The sequence below is a fragment of the Sporisorium graminicola genome, chromosome SGRAM_22, assembly GCF_005498985.1.
Source record: "Sporisorium graminicola strain CBS 10092 chromosome SGRAM_22, whole genome shotgun sequence".
NCBI lineage: Eukaryota > Fungi > Basidiomycota > Ustilaginomycetes > Ustilaginales > Ustilaginaceae > Sporisorium > Sporisorium graminicola.
Window position 1 is genome coordinate 308,366 of NC_043731.1, and position 21,518 is coordinate 329,883.

General features: G+C 57.3%; 6 protein-coding genes across 6 annotated transcripts; 3 read left to right on the top strand and 3 right to left on the bottom strand.

The window, feature by feature from the left end:
• Positions 1 to 91: 91 nt before the first annotated feature.
• EX895_003725 (uncharacterized protein) lies at positions 92 to 7,921 on the bottom strand (the record flags this gene model as incomplete). Its single annotated transcript, XM_029884323.1, has 1 exon — positions 92 to 7,921. The coding sequence occupies one exon, from the start codon at positions 7,919 to 7,921 to the stop codon at positions 92 to 94; it is 7,830 nt and encodes a 2,609-aa protein (XP_029739033.1).
• A 1,956-nt stretch (positions 7,922 to 9,877) lies between these two features.
• EX895_003726 (uncharacterized protein) lies at positions 9,878 to 12,151 on the top strand (the record flags this gene model as incomplete). The annotated part of the gene is made up of 1 exon (XM_029884324.1): positions 9,878 to 12,151. The coding sequence occupies one exon, from the start codon at positions 9,878 to 9,880 to the stop codon at positions 12,149 to 12,151; it is 2,274 nt and encodes a 757-aa protein (XP_029739034.1).
• A 160-nt stretch (positions 12,152 to 12,311) lies between these two features.
• EX895_003727 (uncharacterized protein) lies at positions 12,312 to 13,460 on the bottom strand (the record flags this gene model as incomplete). Its single annotated transcript, XM_029884325.1, has 1 exon — positions 12,312 to 13,460. The coding sequence occupies one exon, from the start codon at positions 13,458 to 13,460 to the stop codon at positions 12,312 to 12,314; it is 1,149 nt and encodes a 382-aa protein (XP_029739035.1).
• Positions 13,461 to 14,263: 803 nt separating this feature from the next.
• EX895_003728 (uncharacterized protein) lies at positions 14,264 to 16,108 on the top strand (the record flags this gene model as incomplete). Its single annotated transcript, XM_029884326.1, has 1 exon — positions 14,264 to 16,108. One exon carries the CDS (start codon positions 14,264 to 14,266, stop codon positions 16,106 to 16,108), a length of 1,845 nt encoding a protein of 614 aa, XP_029739036.1.
• Positions 16,109 to 16,314: 206 nt separating this feature from the next.
• On the bottom strand, positions 16,315 to 19,335 carry EX895_003729 (uncharacterized protein; the record flags this gene model as incomplete). Its single annotated transcript, XM_029884327.1, has 1 exon — positions 16,315 to 19,335. One exon carries the CDS (start codon positions 19,333 to 19,335, stop codon positions 16,315 to 16,317), a length of 3,021 nt encoding a protein of 1,006 aa, XP_029739037.1.
• Positions 19,336 to 20,179: 844 nt separating this feature from the next.
• EX895_003730 (uncharacterized protein) lies at positions 20,180 to 21,313 on the top strand (the record flags this gene model as incomplete). The annotated part of the gene is made up of 1 exon (XM_029884328.1): positions 20,180 to 21,313. The coding sequence occupies one exon, from the start codon at positions 20,180 to 20,182 to the stop codon at positions 21,311 to 21,313; it is 1,134 nt and encodes a 377-aa protein (XP_029739038.1).
• Between the last annotated feature and the right edge of the window lie 205 nt (positions 21,314 to 21,518).

Genomic DNA, 21,518 nt, shown 5'->3' on the forward strand with positions numbered 1-21,518 from the left:
CACGCACAATTCAACTTGGGATTCCTACCAACAACTTGTGGTGTCATTGCTTTCTACAGCAGCAAAGATAGCTTCCAGACACCGAACTAACTTACAAAACAGAAGCTAGTCGAGGACGCAACACTTCCTCTCCCATATATCCCTCTTCGCCATCCGCCTCAGTCGCACTCGCAGCCACCTCCTCGCACATGCGGTCGAAGCCATAGCTCGCATCCAGCCGAGGCTGACACGGCGTGCCGATGAAATAGCTGTCCATCGCCGACAGGAATCGACTCGCATATTCAGACGGTGGCAGAATCGTCACGTTGCCCTTGGCGTCTTGGCCCTTGAGCGCCTTTTTTGAGCTCGATTCCAGCTGCTTGGCCAGTGTGAACGCGCCGAGAAAGTCGACAATCCGGCAGCGGAACGAGGGTCGTTCCGTCACTTCCTCTAGATCAGCTGCTTCATGGCTTGGTGAGGTGGCCTCCGGTGCAATGTCGCTGCCGATTGTAGGCGCAGCGGGCGGATACAGGTCGTCCTGTCGAACAGGTCGCTCCATGACACCGAGCAGCAGCGAATAGTCCATCACGTTGGAAGCTGTCAAGAATTGCGTATCGTTTTGCAGAGCACGGTGGAAGAGCTCCTTCTGAGTCTCGGGAACGAACGCACGGTGACGATATCGTTCGATCCATTCGCTATCCCACCAAACAGCGCTCGATCCGGTTGACGAGGAGGGACTGTTGGCATCTGCTGCTACAGCTGTAGCTTCTCCTGTCTTCTTGCTACCATCGCCGGCCCGACTTGGGCTTGTCTGCGCACTGTTACCGTCGTCCTCAACTGCAGTGACCGAGGCGGCGCGGTCCGCCGTCGATGCTTCGCTAGCTGCGACCGAAAGCACGCCGGCATTCAAAGCAGCCGTCATAGGCCCTTGTGCTGGTGTTCCCTTGGTCGCACCGGGAACTTCGACAAATGGCTGGCCGCTGGTCGCTGCGTTGGTCGCTGTCTGCTGCAGGTTCTGCTGCTGCTGTGCGCTCAGCTTCACCCTGCGATCTCGGATGCCCTTGAGATCGAACCGCACCGACTTGCCTCCATCGCCCGCCCACAGATTCTCGAGCAGCATCACGCTCATCTTGAGCTTGGTCTCGCCCGACTTGATGTCTTTGATCTTGATGCTGTAGACACCTGCAATCTTGACGAGCAGCGTCGGACAGTCGTTGACGGCCGAATTCATCATGTAGCGAATGTATGCTGGAGCAAATTCCAAAAAAGCCTCCTTCTCGTCGACGCTCCACACCGTCAGCAGCTGCTTGGCGATGAAACGCTCATCGGTCGTCTTGAAGAATGCCGACTTGGACTTGCCTCCGGTCGCGACCCAGGGTTGACAGCGCGAAAGGCTTTGAACGTAGTCGTGCTCGACCCCCCATCTCTCTCGCAGCGCCGCAAATTCTTCGGCAAACCACGAGACACAAGAGATTTTGGTGCTGCCGTGGATCAGGTTATGCTTGATGTGTGGCGATTCTGCGGCGTGAGAGCCCGGTAGAGTGCTGTTTGAGATCAAAGACTGCGCATCTGCACCTGGAACACCGCCCTCGCTCGTGGACGGAGGCTGGGTCGCCGACCGATGCGGTTTGTTGTTGTCGTTCGCAGCAGCAGGAGATGCAGTTGACATTCGGGCATTCTCCGTGATACGTAATGAGTCGGACGCCATCGAGGAGGAAGGGCGGCTTTTCGAGACAGAACGAGGGATTGATGTCGGTGTGGCTGATGCAGATATGCGACGTGAGCCGCCACTGAAACGCGATTCAAGACTTGGATCGTCGGACGAAAAGATGCTGGCGAGCGACGCAGGGCGACCCGAAACGGGCATAATCTGCGCCTGGAAAGTGGTGTCGGTACTTGTGGAGGTGATCGTGCCTGAGCCCACGGACTGGCCAGGGCGCTGCTGAGGCTGCTGGTGCGGCTGCTGCTGAAGAATCGAGGACTTCCTGTCCGGAATCGATGAGAACGAGGATTGAGAACGTAATTCGAATGTTCGTCGAAGCGCCGACACACTGCCGGAAGCGCGCATGCCCGGCTTCGAGGGCGATGGCGTCTTTTGATCTATGAAAGTTGCCGAGGGCCGTCTCGACGGCGTGGTGTCAATGCGAGGTGCCCCCAACGTTGTATCCTGACCGTCCAAAGAGCTGCCCACGACCGAGCTGCGTTCGCGGTTTCCAGCTTCGTCTACGTCATCGTCATCTTCGATAGCATCGTCGTCATCATCATCATCGTCGTCGTCGTCGTCACTGTCCCGGTCTTTGATAGATCCGGTTGTTGAAGAAGACGGCCGCCCGTTCGCGGTCATGGCACGGTAGCTGGCGCCCTGGGATTCCGAGATGGTTGAACCGACGCGCCTCAATGTCATCGACAAGATGGACGACTCTCGTCCGCGCTTCTTGCGTTTCAGCGCGGCGCGCACGGGCTCGGCATCGAAGAAGACTTCGTCTTTATCCGGATCGAGCTGCGCCAGTGGCACTTTGCGCATAGGTTTTTCTTGCAATAGGGACGAAGCTGCCGATGTCGCGGTGCTGGCACCAGACGCGGAAATGTACGAGCCATTCGGCGTCGCGTCGCTGCCACCATCCACAACACCGCTACGCCACTGCTTGACGTGCTCTTCGTTGCTGCTGCCCATGTATCCGGCCGTCTCTTGTTGTCGATCAGCCAGCGTCCCCATCTCGGCGCGGAAGTCGCGAGAGCTGAGAGAAAAGGCAATGATGGAGAGGGGCTCGTCGTCACGCACGATGAAGCTGCTGCCGGGGAAAGCACGCCGTCCTGCCTCAAAGTACTCGGGGTCGTCGTAGACGCAGCTTCCAAAGTCAGCCTGCTCCTTTTTACTGAGATGTTTCTTGGTCCACGCGGCAAGCCGGTTCTTGGCCGACTTGGCACGGTCGGCAAACGCTTTGCGAACATCATTGATCCCGTCAAGGAAGATGGTGCGTTGCAGAGCCTCGTACAGCTCGAATTCGTCGGAACGGAGCGAAGAGCGCAGATTGGTGAGCAACGCTAGAGGCTCAGCGACCTGTTCCGAGATGGTGGAGCTGGGAGAAGATGCGGCGGGAGCCAAGGCACCTGCCTTGATAGGATTTGCCTCTGCGTGCTGTGCCGGCGACTTTCTGCGGATCGTCTTGCCAGCCTCATCGAGCTCGCGAGACACAAACACGTCTTCCAGCTTGGTCGTGTTGCTCTTGACGGACGCAAAGAAGCGTTGAACCTCGAGTCGCGTCTGTTCCGACACCTGCTTGAGCCGCCGCTTCTCTGCCTGCGCCTGCTTCTGCTTCCTCTCCCGTCGACGCTCGCGACTCGTCTTGAGACACGGTCCCTGGATCTGCAGATCATAGAGGATGAGAGGTTGCACCTGCACTTTGACCAATGAACGGCCGCTGCGGAAGAAGCGCAACAGGTTCGGACCCTCTGCTATGCTGCGACTGTCCTCGCTCCTGCCTTGACGCAGCTGCTGCTGCACGTTGGACAGACCGCCGTATGCTTTGGCGTCGGTAGGCTCCAACCCGGCGGCTCGACGCAGAGCTGGATGGTACGAGATGGCTTCCAAGTAGCGGGCAAATGAGAGGAGGTAGGAGGATTCGGACATGGGCGTCGCCTTACCTTGCCAGCCGCTCTTTGCGCTTGCATTCCACATCCAGATGCCGCTGTTGCTTCCGCTCCCGTGTTGATCGACCAGCGGGCGCGATGTACCGCTCTCTGCGGCTTGTACCGCCGTTTCGGCAACAGCAAAAGCCGTGTTGGCTGCGTCCTTGCTGGTATGCGACGCAGCTGCGATCGCGGAAACGTCAGAATCGCGCGATCTCGTCGGTTGTAACAAGAGCGACGCAGCTGCGCTACCTTTCGATGAGGTCCGATCGTTGAGAATCTTTTCTGTCTCCACTTCTGCATCTGGCTGCGCATGAGCCTTAGTCCCGTACAATCGTTCCGGCAAGACGGTGGCAACAATCTTAATGCGGCAAGATCCATGGATGAACTGCAAGCGTTGCTCAGGCATGCCATACACGCTGTTGACGCGTTGTCCTGGAGAAGCGCCCACGCCCTCTTTGCTCCCGTTGATTTGGCTTCTACCGCTGACGATGCGGGAGTCTTGCGACGTCTTGGACGCGGCATCGCCATCTGCCTCCAAAGCACAAGCACGAATGCCAAGCTCCTCGATGACTTGGCCCAGCGGCACATCCCGGCTGTTGCTCAGCCGCTGGTAGAAGGCTACCTCTTTGCGACAAAGGCCCAAGGCTGAGCCGTCACTCGAGAGCAGTTCGTAGGACAGGAGCTGGACAGAGTTTGTGCAGCTGCGATCATGCAGCTGGTGCTGTTGTTGCTGCTGTTGGTGGTGGCCTCGCGACAAGATTACACTCCATGGCGAGGACGACGACGATGGCGTCTGTACGCCAACGAACGGCAGCAGATCACCGGACGCGGAAATGCCGTGAGAAGGTGAGGCGAAGGTCGAGTGTTCTCGACGTTGAGCCGCCAAGAAGCGCAGGAGCTGCAAGCGATGGAAAGCTGCCAAATATGCAGCGGTTGGGAAAGTGGCCTGCTGCGGATCCGGTCGATACTGGTAGCAGAGGAGCATGGCAAGCTCAGGAGAGGTGGTGAGCGCTGCTGGGCTCGGACATTGTACGGGAAAGACCGGCTGCGGTTTCCCTTGAATGCGTAGTTTGTGGTCCGCTAGTGCTCGAGATCGCAACTTGACAGCCTCCATACCGGGTGTTGCATGCACCCCGCCCGAAACAGCAGGTCTGGGAGATGTCAGCAACGCATTCGAGTCCGAACTGGACGCGGAAGGGTCTTGGCGAGGCGCATCCGAGGCTGACTGTCTTGCAAATGCATTCATGAGTCGTCCTACCAAGCGGTTTTGTTTGTTGCTCGATTGGCCCGCAGCATCAGCAGCAGCAGTGGCAGTGCTACCACGACCTCCACGGGGCGTGGGTGGGGCAGAAAGGTTGGTCGTACTGGCAAACAGCGCCGCCTTCCTGGCCGCGATCGATTGCTTCGGTTCTTCTCCAGCTTTGAACAGAGCCTTACGGGCCGCTGTAGCTGAAAGGTTGTGCGTGTCATCTTCGGTATGATAGCGGTGCATCGTCAGCGAATTCCGTGGCGCGGCAGTGGCAGTTGCTGCCTCATTACCGTTGCTGGTTCCAGGTCGCCCTGTCGACGGAATGCCACCAGTCTCTGCGGATCCGTGCGGATGCTGTCCAAGCATCCCCCACAGGCTCTTTGTCCATTTCCTCGAACCGGGCTTTGAGTAAGTCGAATCACTCTCATGCATGTTTGCGTCTGCTGGGCCAGCCGAATCTGTAAAGTGCGAAGTATGCATGGTACTGCTGCTGCCAGAGACGGATCTCTGGTTGCTTTCGAGGCTCTGCTGTGAGCTCGTTCGAGAGAGGCTGGGCTGCTGGACAAGGCTCGTACCTCGCGTAGGTGCATCAACCGTCGAGGAGGTTCGGGTGGGCACCTTGACGATCTTGGGTCGAGCAGCATCTGAATCGCTCAAGAAGCTGGACTCGAGCAGCATCGACATGCCCACGTAGAGAGCAATCTCCAGCAGCTCAACCAAAGCCTGCCTCTGCTTCTCGGTTCTGACGTGACAGACGAAGCTTCCGCCGACGAGCCTGATGCGCTCATCCTCGTCGCGAGGCGAAACGCTGGGTCTGTGGTCATGCGGCGAAGCGCCGTGGTGTAGAAAGAGTTCTTCACCATCGAAGACATCCGGTTCCCATACGACGGGCTCAGCTTTCGGGTCTTCTGGAGGGCTTACTAACACGTCGCGCCTTTCTTGCTGAGGAATCGCATGACCCACCCGGCCCGCCTTGGCCGTCATGTCGGAACGAGTCGATATGCTGGAGCCCGCGTCGATCTCCCCTGCAGCTGCTGCAGCTTTCTCAAAATCCCTGGCGGTGAGTGTCCCAGAACGGCGACGATGACTCTTTGCCGGCTTGCCGGCTACAGAGATGGACGCACACATGCGACAAACGGCCATCTTAGCCCATTCGTCGCAGCCCTGGCCGATCTTATCGAGATAGTCGCGCTCCGCCTTTTCGAGCGCATCAGTCTCAGCTGCTTCAGCTTCTGAGCGGCTAGCAAACGAACGCAAGCTTTGTCGACTCGAGCGTGGATGCAATGTGCTGGGGGTGGCAACAGCTGCATCGACGGTGTCTTCAGGTTTGGTGGCGTTGAGAGCCGCGGCTTCTGCTGCCTGTTGCGCCCTCTGTCGCATAGCAGCGCCTGCGGCGGCACTGAGAGAAGCGAGGTGCTCCATCGCTTTGCTCTTCTCGGCTGCATTGCCATGGGCTTGCACAGCTGCAGTCGCATTTGCTGCTGCATCACTCGAGGAAGCTGCAGCGGTTTGGGGATCAGACATCGAATAGCTTTCTGCAGAAGGCAAGGCAGTCGTTGAGGGTAATCTCGGGAGCTGCTGGCTGGAGGTGCTGGCGGGGATGTTGCCGTGATCGTTTCCGGTGGCAGGAGATACTTGCGGGGCGAAGCTACTCGACGCAGACGCTTCCGAAAGTGGCGTGGGCGGTGCCTCGGATTGCCCGCTCTCGGGGGTGGCCGTGCCGCTGAGAGCTGTCGTGGCACTCGATTTGGAGAGAAAGTTGGGAAGTCCCGCGTGCTTCTTGAGAAGGTTCTCGGACGTACGGCGACTGGAAGACAACGGCGGCCGTGCGAGAGCGTCCATCGGTCTTGAAGCTTCCTTTACGTCCCCTTCCTCGTTGGGGCCTTGAAGCGTCTCAACACCAGCCACTGGGCCATAATTGCGCACGAACCAGACGGCGTTGCTCAAGATCTTGACAGCGACGTCTCTTTTGCGGATGCGATGATCCGGGTCGGAGTAGAGCCCAGCATAAAAGTCAGGGCTGATTTGCAGACGAGACGCGGGAGTGGAGCCAGTGAAAGCGAATTCTCCGGGGAGAGGGTGAGCGACATTTCTCTGCGCTTCCTTGTATGCTTTGCCCAAAGCAGCGGCGGGCCATGCAAAGCGAGCCCAGCGCGACGACAGAGCGCTGCTCGTTTCCGCGGCTTGGGCTGCTGTTGCATTGCGGAGCTGCGCCTCGGCACGCCATCGGATGGAAGCGGTGCGTTGCAAAGCGCCGAGCACTTGCTTTTGGGAGAGGTGACGAAAGGCGGCTTGCAATGCACGGTAGAGGCTGTCTAGCGTCGCTTCGTCCAGGATATAGAGGCTTTGTTCGTCCGTGTCGGTACAAGCAGAGGCAGTATTACCTGCGTTGGACGCGGACTGTTTCTTGTATGTACCTGTTGCCGATATGACGACGTTCCTACCGATGGTGCCGTCGTCCTGAGATGAAGATGAGGCAGGCTTGTGCTTAAGTGCGGCATAGTGAAGAACGGTAAGGAGATGACGGAGGCTTTGTTCGTCGAGGCCCTGGCCGCCGTTGGAGCTGGTCTGTTGTTCCGACGATTGATGCAATGCGGTGGTCGGATTTGTGGGATGAGAAGAGGGCGGAGCAGCATCCGACATGTTTTTGTCGGGAAGAGCCTCTGGCCACCACGACTCCGCCTTTTGGTATTGTGCGTCAAAGACGTCAGAGTCCACCAGCATCTCGTCAGCACTGTTCGTCGTGTCAGCATCATTGAACTTTGATGACGGAATCGGAGGTAGCGGTTTGCGGATGAGGCGACGTCGGGTGGTGAGCGAGAGTTCGATGCTAGCCTGCCAGTTGGAAGTGGAGCTGTGGGAAGGCGAACTATCCTGTGTTGTTTGAACGATCGAGGTGCCGCGAGAGGTGGGAGTCGATGGAAATGGCTGGTTGAGAGAAGGAGGCGATCGATATCGGCTGGGCGTGATGGGTGATCTCGGCGCTTGATTGAGCGTCCGACGACTTGTGGACGGAGCAGCCGAGATCGTTGGGTCGACGCGTGGTGTCTGCGTGATCATGACGAGCTGAACGCTTTCGTACGGCACCAGCCAAGGAGTCACTGGACGGTGACAAGTCTCGTCGGTCAGTGGTGGTGGTGATGGTGGTGGTGTTGGTGGCGGACGGGCGATGAGGCGATGCTCAAGCGTAGTGCATCTTTAGCAGGAAGCTGTTGTTACGTTGCAAGAGCCTTCCGTCGACGCTCACGGCAGATTGCTGTGCTGATGTGACGAGAGGTCCAGGCTTCGGACTAGCTATTCGACGATGATTTCGAATCGCTGTCGTTCCGAATGGTCGCAAGGGAAGAGCGCAGCAAGAAACATGTGATGAGACGAAGGACAGATGGTCACGGCGTGGTCACGGCGGTCCAGTCGAAAAGCATGCCGTCTGCGATGTGTTCTTTGTCACAGTCGGCTGCAGCGACTTGCCGCTCTTACTCTCACTCGCTTCGCCTCTCTCTCTCGCTCGCTCGGCTGTTGTTTTCTGTTCGGCCCCTGAGCTGAACCCTGCGCTAAGGCTCTCTCATCTCTTCGCTCAAGTCCTTTCTTTTTGGTCTGTTTTTGTTTTTGTTTGATTTTCGAATAATTTGCAACGTTCGACCTTGGCTGCGTTGCGCTAGGCTGTGCCTTGCTGTGTTTGCTTTCAGAAGTCTGCTGCTGATTTTTATTTCCTTTTTGGAAATGCACTTCGGGCCGGCACATCGTGTGCTTCAATAAACAGACTTCGAAATAGACTCAAAGAAATTTTTAAAGCCAAGGCACTGGAACGGCAGGTGTTGCTCTCACACGTCCCTCGAGATTGAGATGCATGATTTTAATAAAGTGGAGGCTTTCGAGTGAACAGAGTCGTGTTGGTTTCGTTGCTTGGGCTGGAGACGCGTCGTGAGCTTTGCTTGGGTCATGGCTGTGATGCTGGGATTGCTGAATTGCTGCTTCGGCTGCTCCTGGTGCTAGTGCTGGTGCTCGAGTGTCCCGAAGCCCGTCAGAGCTGCACCCTAGACTTTCTTGAGGTGGTCAGTGTGTCCATAGAGCCCGCCAAACCAGTAGAGCTGCAGAAAAGCTGTCAAAGATCAATCGTGACCAAGGCTTTAGGACAGGCTCTGATCCTCGTACGGAGACGCAAGGCGGTGCTCTTGCCAATGCAGCTTATGATCTCCTTCTGGCCATCGCAAGGGCAGTGTCGCCCTGACTGGAATGATTTGTCGCAACTACTGCTTTACTGCTTCGCGTATGGCTTTGTAAGCGGGACCACCGTGGCAAGACTCCAGGACTTGCTGCTACAACGGCCAGCACCTTCCAGCGTCGCTCTTCTGCGGTCAATTGGAACGAGATTCGGTCGGCAATTTTCCGAGGACTTCTCGACTTACAATTTTCAAGCTTTCCTATTCTGAGCCAGACGACTCAACTCAGCAGCGTCGGATCCTTTCTGTCTGCGTTGAATCCTGCCTGCTTTGACTTGCTCAGGGAGAAGATGATCAGGCCTTGTGGCGACGTTGCTGCTCAGTGGACCTGCAGGATCGGGTCGAAAAGGTCTCGAAAAGCGGGGTAGCACAGCGCAGTCATCTTATTTGGCCGATAATTGAAGTGAGCGGAGTTTTCCCATTTGCGTCACTTGCTCTGCATGATGGCTGTTGCGTTTGGCACAGTAGCAGTGCTGGTATATTCGCATTGACTTCGCTTTTGCACCTGTCAAGGGTCTCGTGTCGAGCGCAGATCGCCTTCATCTCGCCCTGCATCTGTGGGTCCTTTCTTCCCCTCTCGCCAACACCACCACCCACAACGACCTCTCGTCATCTCATCTCGTAGAAAACATCTCTCCCACACCTTTACACCTGGCTATATCATGTCGAACTGAGCCATCAGTGTTTCGATCGTCCAACTGTCTTTACCCAAGCACGATTCTTCGAACCCTTCGGAGGCCTACAATCACACACGCAAGGACACTCGAAGGGCCGCATTTGCTGCTTGCTGGCAAGCATGTCGTCGAACGCTGTTCACGAGTATCTCTCGCTTCCCTCTTCGGCCCGGGTCGACTCGCCCAAACAGTCGGAGCAGTGGATTGATGCGATGCTCTCTGGCGGTCTTTCCGTGCTGGGATCTGTCAGCGATTCGATACGTTCCAAGCTCGCCACGGCTGTGCTGACTGATGTCGCTACTGCATCAGGTATGCGCCAGGGCGACTACCTTCTGAACGCCAGGTCTGACGTGCGCTGGAACTCTGCCCTTCGACTTTCCGCCCTGAACCTTCTCAAGGAGCTCAGCCGATTACCTGGTGGAAGTGCACCCTTGGCCAAGCCAGAAGCCCTGCGCATCCTCTTGCAGCAGGTCGATTTCCCAAAGCAGCGTGTCCGAAGGTCTTCGATTACTGCCAGCACCAGCACCGCCAAAACGACAGGCTCCCCAGCTGCCACTTCCACGGCATCTTCCCCGACCTCTTCGAACAATGCCGCTACCTATAGCCTCGGTTCGATTGCAAAGAGCTTGCGGCGTGCTGTCAACCGGCGTGGCTCTCAGCGCTCCGATCGCCGCCCGTCCAAAGATAAGGACATTCCATCTTCGGATAGCGGCGGAGAAGACTACGAAACGAGCGCTGACCCTGACTGGCCCATCACAGATATGGCCTTGCGCTGTCTCAACAACGCGCTCTTCCTCAACGAAGCCGCTCGACTTCCGTTTTCCAGCGAAGACGTGGGCGGGGGCCACGTCGCGGTTGCGCTCCTCTCGCGGCCTCAAGACACGCCCGCCGACATCCTCTTCCTCGGCGCGCGGCTTTTGTTCTTCAGCACGCTCTTCGAATCGCCTTTCAACAAGACGGCAGTAACCACGTTGAAAGCTGTCCGCATTGAGGCTGCTTGCGTCGATGCGCTTGTCATGGCCATGCTCGAGAAGGCTTCCAATCGTAGTGCTGCTTCCTCGGTTCTGATCGCCAGTGGGAGCGAAGCGCAGCTGAATATGGCGCTCTCAGATCTGCTCAAAGCCCATTTCAATATCTGCCTCTACTACCCGCGAATCGTTCAAGCCGAGGCAAAGCAGAATCAGTCGACGGGAGCCGCCGCAGCATCGACATCGACACCTCCACAGAGCAAGTCGCAGCGGCCCATCCTTGGCGAGGGATTCGATCCGGAGCTGCTCGGAATGCTGCATCCGCTCATTTCTGTCGTGACTATGCTTCCCTTGCCTTCGCCAGTTCCGTTGATGCCGCCTTTCACACACGCCATCGCTGACTTGCTCAACTACCCTGTCGCCGACGTCAAGAGGGAAATCCTTGGTGACAAAAGAAGCGTATCTTCGGGCTCCTTGCCCACGTTCACGGCCCCGGTCTCGCCCTTGTCCACCCAAGCGTTTCAGTCTGCACCACCCTACATCGCTCGCCTGATCACATTTGCCGACGTCATGTTGGCGCGCTATTTCGCTGCCGCTTCAACCAACGACGACGGCAGACGCGTGCCCGAGGACGTCGATGCCAAGACAGTCAAGCAGAAAGCCAGTGCTGACGGCATCGATCTGGAAGATACGCTCGAGCCTCTGCTGCTCTTGCTCCGAAAGACGGCCGCTGAGGACGATACTCTTCGATCTACGCTGGCTTCCATTCTCTTGCCTGCCGATCTCGACCGCAGTCTCGCCATCGACCGACGCCTGGACGTGCTGGGAAGACTGGTGCGGCTCATGTCGTCCGTGACGCTTTCTCGGCCAGCACGTGCCTCTGGCGAGCTGTTGCTTTCCCTCTGCAACGGCGATGCCAAGCAGATGACCGAGGTGATCGGCTACGGCCCCTGTGCAGGGTTCCTCATGAACACGGGTCTTGCGTCTGCTTTGCCGTCCGGTGTTGCGCCTGCAGACTCGAACGGAAGGACAGTCGATCCCATCACGGGCGAGTACGAGCCGACCGAGGAAGAAAAGGCCATGGACGAGATCAACCGCATGACGGAGGAGGAGAAGGAAGCCGAAGCAGAACGACTCTTTGTGCTATTTGACCGCATGAACAAGACCGGCGTCATGCAGGTGCGACACCCCATGGCGGCTGCACATGAGTCGGGTCGATTCGAGGAGATTGATGCCAAGGCAGAGGCAGACGAGAAGGCGAGGCTGGAGAAAGAGGATGAGGAGGCAGAGAGGGAGGTGGAGAGGGAGATGGCTGCGCATAGGAAGAGGAAGGAGGAGGCCAAGGTGCGGGCACACAAGCTCGTGTCGCAGCAGCAGCAGCAGAAACAGCAGCCTGGGTCAGCTGCACGTACCGAGAATGTGAAGTAGGCTTCGGCAAAGACCCTCCAAGGCGCCGTCCACAGCAACCTTTATCCGGCGTAAGACACAATCTCTCTCTCACACTGACTCACACAAAACACATCGATCGCGTAGCGTTATAGTTCTGTTCCACCGCCTAATCTTCTAATCTAAACCACTACGACACGCATCACCCCAACTTCTCCACCTGCTCCACCATCGGCAGCACGTTCACCGCCAAATGATACACCACGCCCAACGCTGCAGCCACGACCGTCACCAACGTGGTCAGCTGTACGGCGGCCAGTAGCGACTCCGCGGGTACTGGGACGCTCAGCTTGAGCGGCGCTGTCGACTTGGCATGTGCAACGACGACGAAGTTCGGTGGATGCGACTCGATGAGTTTGGACGTGAGATGGGCGTGTGTCTTCGGGAAGAGCTTAGACACCGACGAGTCGGACGTCGAAGAAGCGGAGGAGGGGGGGCAGGCGAGGTAGATCGTCGGGGGTGGGAGCGTGAGGTGCACGTTGTGGGCCTTGCTGCGGCTGGGTGAGGTTGGCGGGGATTGGAGGCCGAGGTGGCGTCGGATGGTGTGGTAGAGGCTGAGCGCGTGGGTGGGGAGGATGTCGAGCCAAAGGTCGGAGAAGGACGAGGAGGGGATGGTGTTGACTGTAGCACTCGTGGCAGGGGGGAGGTACCTGACGTGTAGGGGCACATCGAGTCGAAAGGCGCCGTCGCTGTTGAGCAGGTCGTCGATGTCGATCGGAACGACTACCGTGCTTCGTTCCCGCTCGTCCTCACCTTTGCGCTGCGGCGCCTCGTGCGGCTTGACCTTCACCCGATTACCCTGCTCCAGACTAAGCTTAACAGGCTCTGACACACCAACCACCTCCGCCGCTTTCTTCCTCAACGCGGCCGACAGCACGTCTTGCAGATCCAGCCCCTCCAACCCTCCCAGCCAGCCCTCGTTTTCCGCGCCAGATGCTTCTTCCGCACGCTCCCACCACTGCCTCTTGCCACCCTTCGCGTCGCTCGCACGGCTGACCCAACCCACCGCCTTCTCCAACTCCACCGCTCGTACAGACGTCAACACCGTGCCCCTCTGCGCCCTCCTCCCATTCTTCGTCGCGCCGATCACATCATTGCTCGCCGTGTACGGGTCGTAGAACACCCCGCTCGGCAGGTGGAGCAGCAGGTTGGCATCGCACGCTACGGTGTCGAGCGCCGAGATAGGGATGGACGACGAGGGTGTAAGGGTGAGTGCAAGGGTGGGGTGGAAGCTGTGTGCGTTCACGAGGTGTGTTTGCAGGGTGCCGAGGTTATGAGAACGTGTGGTCATTGTGGGGTAGACGTTTGTTGGTGTGAAAGGTGAATGGTTGGGGAGGGGAGCATGGAAAGGGAGCGGAAGGATACAAGTTTGAGAAGGCAGGGTCTGCGCTCGTCCGAATGCGGGGGAATCCGCACCGTGTTTTTTTTCTGGCCTGAGCGCGGGTTGAAAGCGACGTTTGACACGGGAAAAAATGCAGCCAGAAACCAGACGGCAAAAAGTGCATCTTTTCAGCAACCTCCCACGCCTCTCTGTTTGCCATCCCCACCTCACCAGCATCACCGTGAATCGCTTCCAGACCCTTTTGCCTCTCTGGATTCGACACCAGAACAAGCCGTTCTATGCATCCATGCTAATCGTGCACAGCGTGGAGTCATTAGTAGCCTTTGAACGAATCTGTGGGAGGATGTAACAAGCTAGGCCTGCCAGTAAAGCGTGTCGACACGTGTGAACGCCTACGGTTCATAGTGGCCTGCTTTTGTTATGTGAAAGGAGCAGTATTGCTTGCCTAAGGGCACAAGAGAGGATGGCTTCATTTTCGTTTCATTGATTGAAGCAACCAGCAGTGAGTTGTCAAGAGCGCCGGTGTGCATTCACAAAGTGGCAACAAGTTTGTGGGAACGATGTTCGAGGTGAACCCTACGGCCCAAAGGTGGGGGGCCATCAGGTGGTTCGTTTCATCAGTGACACCTAACACCATTCTTTTTCGCCTTGTCTGCCATCCTCCACCCCCCACCTCCCTCTTCTTCTTCTTCCTAGTTCTTTCCTCACAATCACACACCCTACCATCATCACAAACTGTCCTCCAAGGCACTATGATCGTCACTCCCCGCCTCGCAGCCGTCTGGTTCCCGCTCCTCCTGCTCCTCCTGTCCGCACTCGTCCAGCTCTCGAAATGCACTCTCGGTCCACAACCACCCGCTTCTTCCGGGCCCGGCTCCCGCTCCGCTTCCGGCTCCGGCTCGGACTATCAAACGGCCCAGTCCGGTTCCACGTCAACTTCCACGGACCCTACCACGCCGCAAACCGCACGCACTTCCGTCCATCGACCCAGCAGCGCGATGCTGCTGCGAACCGACTACCACATGGTGTACGATGATGAAGATCCCGCTGCTGCAAAGCTGGCCTGGCTGCGCGAGAAGATCCAGCAGGATCATAGGGAGGGACCTGGATGGGCGTACATCGATCATCGGTTGAAGCATCCGAGTGCAGAGTTTCGGTCTGCTGTGCGTACCGCGCCGGCACAACTCGAGGACGCGGGTCCAGGATTCACGTTTGGTGCACAGAAGGTGCCAGAGACTGTGGGTGAAAGGTTGGGTGAGGACGTGCCGGTGGAGAAGTACAGCGGCAATCTGGCTGATACGATGGGTCTGGGGTTTAGGGAGAGTGTTGATGCATCGCCTCTCGACTCTTCCCGACCAGCTGCTCGAGGAAGGTCGAGGACACGCTACAGGGGCTCCAGGCTACGAAGCGGTGGTCGCGGCGCGATGATGGCTAGTGGTGGAAGCACCTCGCGTTCGCCACCTGTGGCCGTCCAATCTGAAGAAGCTCCGGTCGACGCGGCTAATGACAACGAAGCGACAGAAAGATTCAAAAGCCCGACTCGATCCAACCTCGAAAGTGCCGCCGAGCAGCTCAGGGCGCTTCAACTGCAACGAGACGACTCTCAGCGCGGCCGTCGTGCCTCATCCTTGCCTCCGTTCTCGCATGGATCTATCACTACCCCTTCCTCGTCCGGCTACGACTCTCTTGCGGGCCAGCATGGTTTATGGCGCGTAGCCACCCCACCCAGTCATGCCGACGGTGCTTCAACCTGGACAGCCAGCACTCCGCCCTCTGAGGATGCTGTGTTGGTGCCGACGAAGCGTATGCCGCCGTATCGAGTGTGGAGCCCTCAGGCCGCTCTTCGCAGGATCAACATCGGGTACACCCGGTTGAGGGACGAACCAAAGGATTACCAACATTGGATGGAGACGGTCGATGCGCTTGGGAGGCATGACTGGGGCAAGCAGATCAGGGACCGGGTGTTATGGGCGGGCTCGAACAGAGTACCTGACACACGATCCGCACGGGTAGGTTTACCCTTTGGCGGCATGACCGGTAGCACCGTCCAGATGGGGGTGCCGCGCTTCATCGAAGATCCCAACGACCCGGCACCGCCTTTGGCCAGCATCCGACGGACAGGTACCCACGAGCGTGTCCTTGCCTGGCACACGCTGGTCGACATGGTCCCACCGGCACTCACCGCGCACTCGTCGAGCGTCTGGCATGCTCACCGCCAGGGAGCCTATCACAACATTCATCCCGATGTTCAAGATTCTGTCCACCCCATCCAGTACACCTCGCAACTGATGCGTGACAACGACGGCGCCGTCGTCCTCGAAAACGCCATCCACGAGAAACTTTTTCGAGCACTTCGATTCACGCCGCCAGAGGTCAAAGCGAAACTCCAGAAGGAGCTCGGCCTTCCTAGGGACAAGTACCAGCCGCTTCAAGACGTGTTGCGAGCCGATTACGCAACGTACGGCCCGTTCTGGCAAGACTACTACAAGTCTAAGCTGCCGATGAAGCTTACAAACCCACTTGATTCGGACTTGACCCATTGGAGGGCTTTTCGCATGTGGGCTGACGCTGTGGCGGTGAAGAGGCCGCTGGTGTAGTCTCTGCTCAACGGTCGACCTTGCTTGCGGTTCTCTCTTCGCCGATCAGGTCTAAAATCGGCTTTTGGGGGCTCACTTGCCTTTCCTTGTGTTCGTTCCTTACTTCATCTCCCCGCCTCTTCACACTCCTTTCTGGTGCTCTGTTCTCGAATCTGCCCACATTCTTTCGCTCGAATTGAGATAAGTTACTCTCTCTTGATATCCAGCTACTGGTCGGTGCCGTTGAACAAGAACCAGATCTCCTTGAAGTCGAGTCGGTTGCCTTTGACCAGCTTGCTTCCTTCAAGCGCCGCTTTCGCTAACGCCCTCTTCTTCTCTTGCAACTTCAAGATCCTCTCCTCGACCGTGTCCTTGATGCTGAGCTTGTAAATCGTGACGTCTCTAGTCTGGCCCAGTCGGTGCGCTCGGTCGAAAGCCTGCTCCTCGATCTGCGGATTCCACCAGAGATCCATCAAGATGACTCGGCTGCAGCTGGTCAGGTTGAGACCCGTACTGCCTGCTTTGAACGAAATGAGAATCACAGTGATGGACGGATCGTCGCGGATGCGTTCGAGCGCCGCCTCACGATCCTGAGGTTTCATCGAGCCGTCGTACCGCACGTATTTGAAGTGATGACGTGCGAGGTGCGGTTCGACGAGATTGAGGAAAGAGGTGAACTGCGAAAACACAATCGTTTTCTCGGTCGGATCCTCGGTGCGGATCTTCGAGAGAAGCGAGAGCATCTTACGGGTCTTGGTGGAGCCAAAGGAGGTTGCAAATAGATCCTGCGAGTGGTTGTTGGCAAGGTCGGTGCACTCGACACAGAGCAGGCGATTCGCAAGATCCGGATTGATGGCGGCCATGAGGTCGCCTGGCTGGTTGGGTGTGTCGGTAGAAGGCGTTGCAGCATTGGCAGGGATTTCGACACTACATTGATCGCAACGTTTGGTGCGCACACTGAGTCCCGAAAGCATTGCAGCCAAGCCGTCATCGTCGTCGTCTTCCTCTTCGGCCACAGCAGCAGTAGCGTTCAGCTGCGAGCTCTCGTTCTCGGTGGCGGAGTTGGAGTTGTTGGCAGCAGAACCAATAGCTCCTGCATCCGTGCGAAGGCTTCCTGTGACCAAGGCCGGGTGGCTGCACGCCTGGCGCAGCCTGAGCAGCAGCACGAGCGAGGCGATCATGTTGGTCTTCTTGCCCGTAGCCTTCTGGCGCTCGTCTTCCTTTTCAAAGGCCTGTCGAACTCTCTCCTGCAGACCAAGGTAGAATTCCTTTTCCTGCGGACTGTCAAAGTCGAGCTCAAGCAACTCGAGGTTGCGATTTGGTAGGTTGAGGATGGGCTTTCCATCGTCGGTCTTGGCTTCTTTAGTGCGACGCAGCATGATGGTCTGCAAAACGAAGCAGAGACGCTTCATACCCCAATTAACCCTGTTCTGGTTGTTCGACTTGAGCGGCTCGCCGATCTTTTCTTTGAAGTGGGCAAAGTCGTCAAACGGTTGGATGCGTAAGAAATGGATGAGCGAGAACATCTCGTAAGCGTCGTTTTGCAGAGGCGTGCCTGTGAGACACCAGCGGGAAGCAGCATTGGCAGCGAGGAGGAAACAGGCTCGCGAGCATTTGGCTTTGTGGTTCTTGATGTTCTGTGCTTCGTCGAGCACGATGCGAAGCCAGGGAGACTCGAAGAGTGGTGTGGGCATAATCTTCTTGATCACTTTGGCTGTCGAGGTGGGACCTGCAAAAGAATCGTCAGAGTCTTGCGAGTCAACCTCGATGAGGCCGTTGTCAGGGCCGGATTCGGCATCCGAGTCTGCTCGTGAGGATCGAGCATTGGAACGGCCAATTGACTTGGAGCTGGGCTTGGACTTGGACTTGGGCTTGGACTTGGATGTGGAGGTGGCCGTGATGGGTGTAGTGCCCTTGGCTAGGCCCTCGAGCTTGGAGAGGTAGTTGCCGTATTCGCTGGCGACTGTGGTGTAAGTTGTGATGACAATGTCGAACTTGCTGAAGTGAGACGCCTTCTTGGCACGTGAAGGGCCGTGGTAGAGGTAAACTTTGAGGCCCGCTTGCGTCTTTTCGGAGACTTCGCGCTCCCACTGCTTGATGACGGCCAGAGGAGCAATGATGAGCGTGGTCTTAGAGGCCATCTCTAGGCGCGGGAGCTCTGCTGGAGTTGGAGGAGATACCATATCGACGGCGCTCTGGCTGGTGGCCGGCTTCTTGCCGCTTTTGCCACGCTCGGCTTCTGCGGGCACATCGAGATCAATGGTGGACAGATCCTGGCCGGGACGATTCGAGACGATGAGGGCCAGCGTCTGAACAGTCTTTCCGAGCCCCATGTCATCGGCAAGGATGCCACCTTTGGCTTTGCCCTTCTCGCGCTCTCGCATCCAGGTGACGCCTTGCACTTGATGCGGGAGGAGCATGCACTTGAGACCGGGGATGTGTGCACTGGTCTTTGCATCGTCCGAGACTTCGGTGACGTTGACCATGTTGGAAAGAAGGTCCTGGATCTGCTTGTCACGAGTGGCAGCATCAATAGAGGGGCCTCCGGCAGCATTTTCTGCAAATGTGGTGCGATCGGGCGCTGCGATTGGCTCGTAGTCTGCACTCATGAAGAGAGATTGAGAGGTGTTGTATCTCGATTTGGAAGGTGAAGAGCGCTGCGCGAGAGGCGGGTGGTAGAACGGATTGTTGTTCTTGAGTGGCTGTGATGGTGGAGTGCTCTTTGGCGAAATGAAAGGTGCTTGGGAAGACTTGGAGTTGGGCGAGCGGAATGGTTGCGATGCTGCGTAGCTGGAAGTGGACGAAGAAGAGGGAGTCGGTCTTACCAGAATGGTATTTGTACTTGAGCTAGAGCCGGCTGACTGAAAAGGATTCGAACGGGAAGCAGCGCCAATGGGGGAAGACTCGCCAAAGACGATGGGATCGGCGCGGGATCCGGAGCCTCTACTGGCTGCGCCGCTGTTGCTGTTGATGTTGCTGTCTTTGGCTACAGGCTGAGCCGCGTTGGCCGGAACGTACGGCACCAGAGGCGGTTGATAAAGCTTGACTTTGGGAGGTGGCGCGTGCTTGTTGCGGTGGGGCAGAGATGAGATGGCAGGATTCAAGATCGTACCCGAAGCGTTGGTGGAAGAGGATGGCCCAGCAAGGCGATGGGAGGAGGATGAATCGAGTTGCTGCTCCTGTTCGCGCCTGGCTTGCTCCATAGCAGCCAGCTGCTCCTCCATGATTCTTCTTCGCATCGCCTCCATCTTTGCGAGTGCAGTAGTAGTGGTACCAGCAGCAGCAGCAGCAGCAGCAGAAGAAGAAGAAGAAGAAGAAGAATTACTCAATGTGAGTCGAAGATAAACCAAGAGACGGCGAGTGACGGAAGAAAGCTGTGTGCGTGTGCATGTGCATGTGCGTGTGTGCAGTTGGTGGGAGTAGCGAGTTCCCAGGCGAGAATGAAGTCAGTCTGTTGTCGGCAGCTCCGTGCGACTGGCCCGACTTCTGGTCGCAGAGAGGGTAACGGCTGATTTCGAAGTGATGGTCCAGGTCAATGGCAGGGAGCGTTGGTGTTGCTCTTCTTGGATAAAGTCACATGAAGCATGCACGATCTGCAACTCAAAGCGACTCAGCCACAAATCCAAACAAAACAAGCTCACACAGGTGGAGAGAACAACACTTTTGTTCCTGCGCGCCTGAAGTCCAGGTCGTGTTGGTCCTCTCCCGATGCATTCAGCCTCGCATCAGATTCGCCCGATTATTCCGTGACTCCGTTGTTTTGTTCTTTTTGTTCTTCGACCGTGCGAAAAGCAAGCAGGCAAGCCGCGGATAACAAGGCTTGAACCTCCACCTTTATTCCCCGCGTGCTGAACCGCCCGCAAAGCAAAAGTACTGTAAAAGCCGCAAGCGCAATTGCTCAGTCATCTGCTTCGGTGAACAGCGCGAACTTCCTCTTCACACGACATCCAGTCACTTTGGCACGCTTTCTCCGCTCCGGCCAGCTCACCGTGAGTGCATTACCTGCGTTTCCTTTCCTTCCATTTTTCTTTCGTTCTTGTTCTCTTCCCCTCCATCATCCGCCCATATCTCTTCAAACCAAAACAATCAACCATGGCCAAAGGAGAAACCATCAAGTGCAAGGCCGCCGTCGCCTGGGAGGCCGGCAAGCCCATGTCGATCGAAGAGATCGAGGTCCAGCCTCCGCGTGCCGGCGAGGTTCGTGTTCAGATCACCCACACCGGTTTGTGCCACACGGATGCCTACACGCTCTCTGGTTCCGACCCGGAGGGAGCTTTTCCCGCCATCCTTGGTCACGAAGGCGCTGGTATTGTTGAGTCTGTCGGCGAGGGCGTCGAACACGTCAAGGAGGGCGACTCGGTCATCCTCCTCTACACTGCCGAGTGCCGCGAGTGCAAGTTCTGCAAGTCCGGCAAGACCAACCTCTGCCAGGCCGTGCGTGCTACCCAGGGTCAAGGTCTCATGCCAGACAAGACCAAGCGCTTCAGCTGCAAGGGTAAGGAGCTCAACCACTTCATGGGCTGCTCCACCTTCTCGCAGTACACGGTCGTCTCGCAGTACTCGCTTGTCGCCATCAACCCTAAGGCGCCACGCGACAGGACTTGCTTGCTCGGCTGTGGTGTCACCACCGGCTGGGGTGCCGCTACCCACACTGCCAATGTCGAGAAGGGCTCCACCGTCGCCGTATTTGGCATTGGCTGTGTCGGTCTCGCCGTCATCACCGGTGCAGTCGACGCGGGTGCCGGTCGCATCATTGCCATCGACACTAACGACCAGAAGGAGGCTTGGTCCAAGAAGTTCGGCGCCACCGACTTCATCAACCCTTCCAAGCTCGGTGACAAGGACATCGTTTCTCACCTAGTCGAGATCACCGACGGCGGCTTGGACTACACCTTCGACTGCACCGGCAACGTCAAGGTCATGCGTTCCGCCCTCGAGGCCTGCCACAAGGGCTGGGGTGTCAGCACCGTCATCGGTGTCGCTGCTGCCGGTCAGGAGATCGCTACCCGTCCCTTCCAGCTCGTCACTGGTCGCAAGTGGCAGGGTTCAGCGTTCGGCGGTGTCAAGGGCAGGACCGAGCTGCCCGGTATTGTCGAGAGGTACTTGAACGGCACATTCAAGGTCGACGACTACATCACCCACACCACCGACTTGGACAACATCAACAAGGGTTTCGAGTACATGAAGCAGGGGGAATGCATTCGATGCGTTGCCAAGATGTCCTAAGCGACTCCTTGTCGCATCAGTTCGCCCTGCAATGACAAGTTCGTTCTCTGCACAGCCAGCAGCCTGAAGATCAAGGAAAGAGTGACAATCGTGTAGATTCATGAGATCACCATGCATGAGTGAGCGAAAGGAATAAATGACGGGCGACAAACGTCGAGCTTGACAAAGTCATAATGTAACAACAGCGTAGAGAAGCCAAGATGAG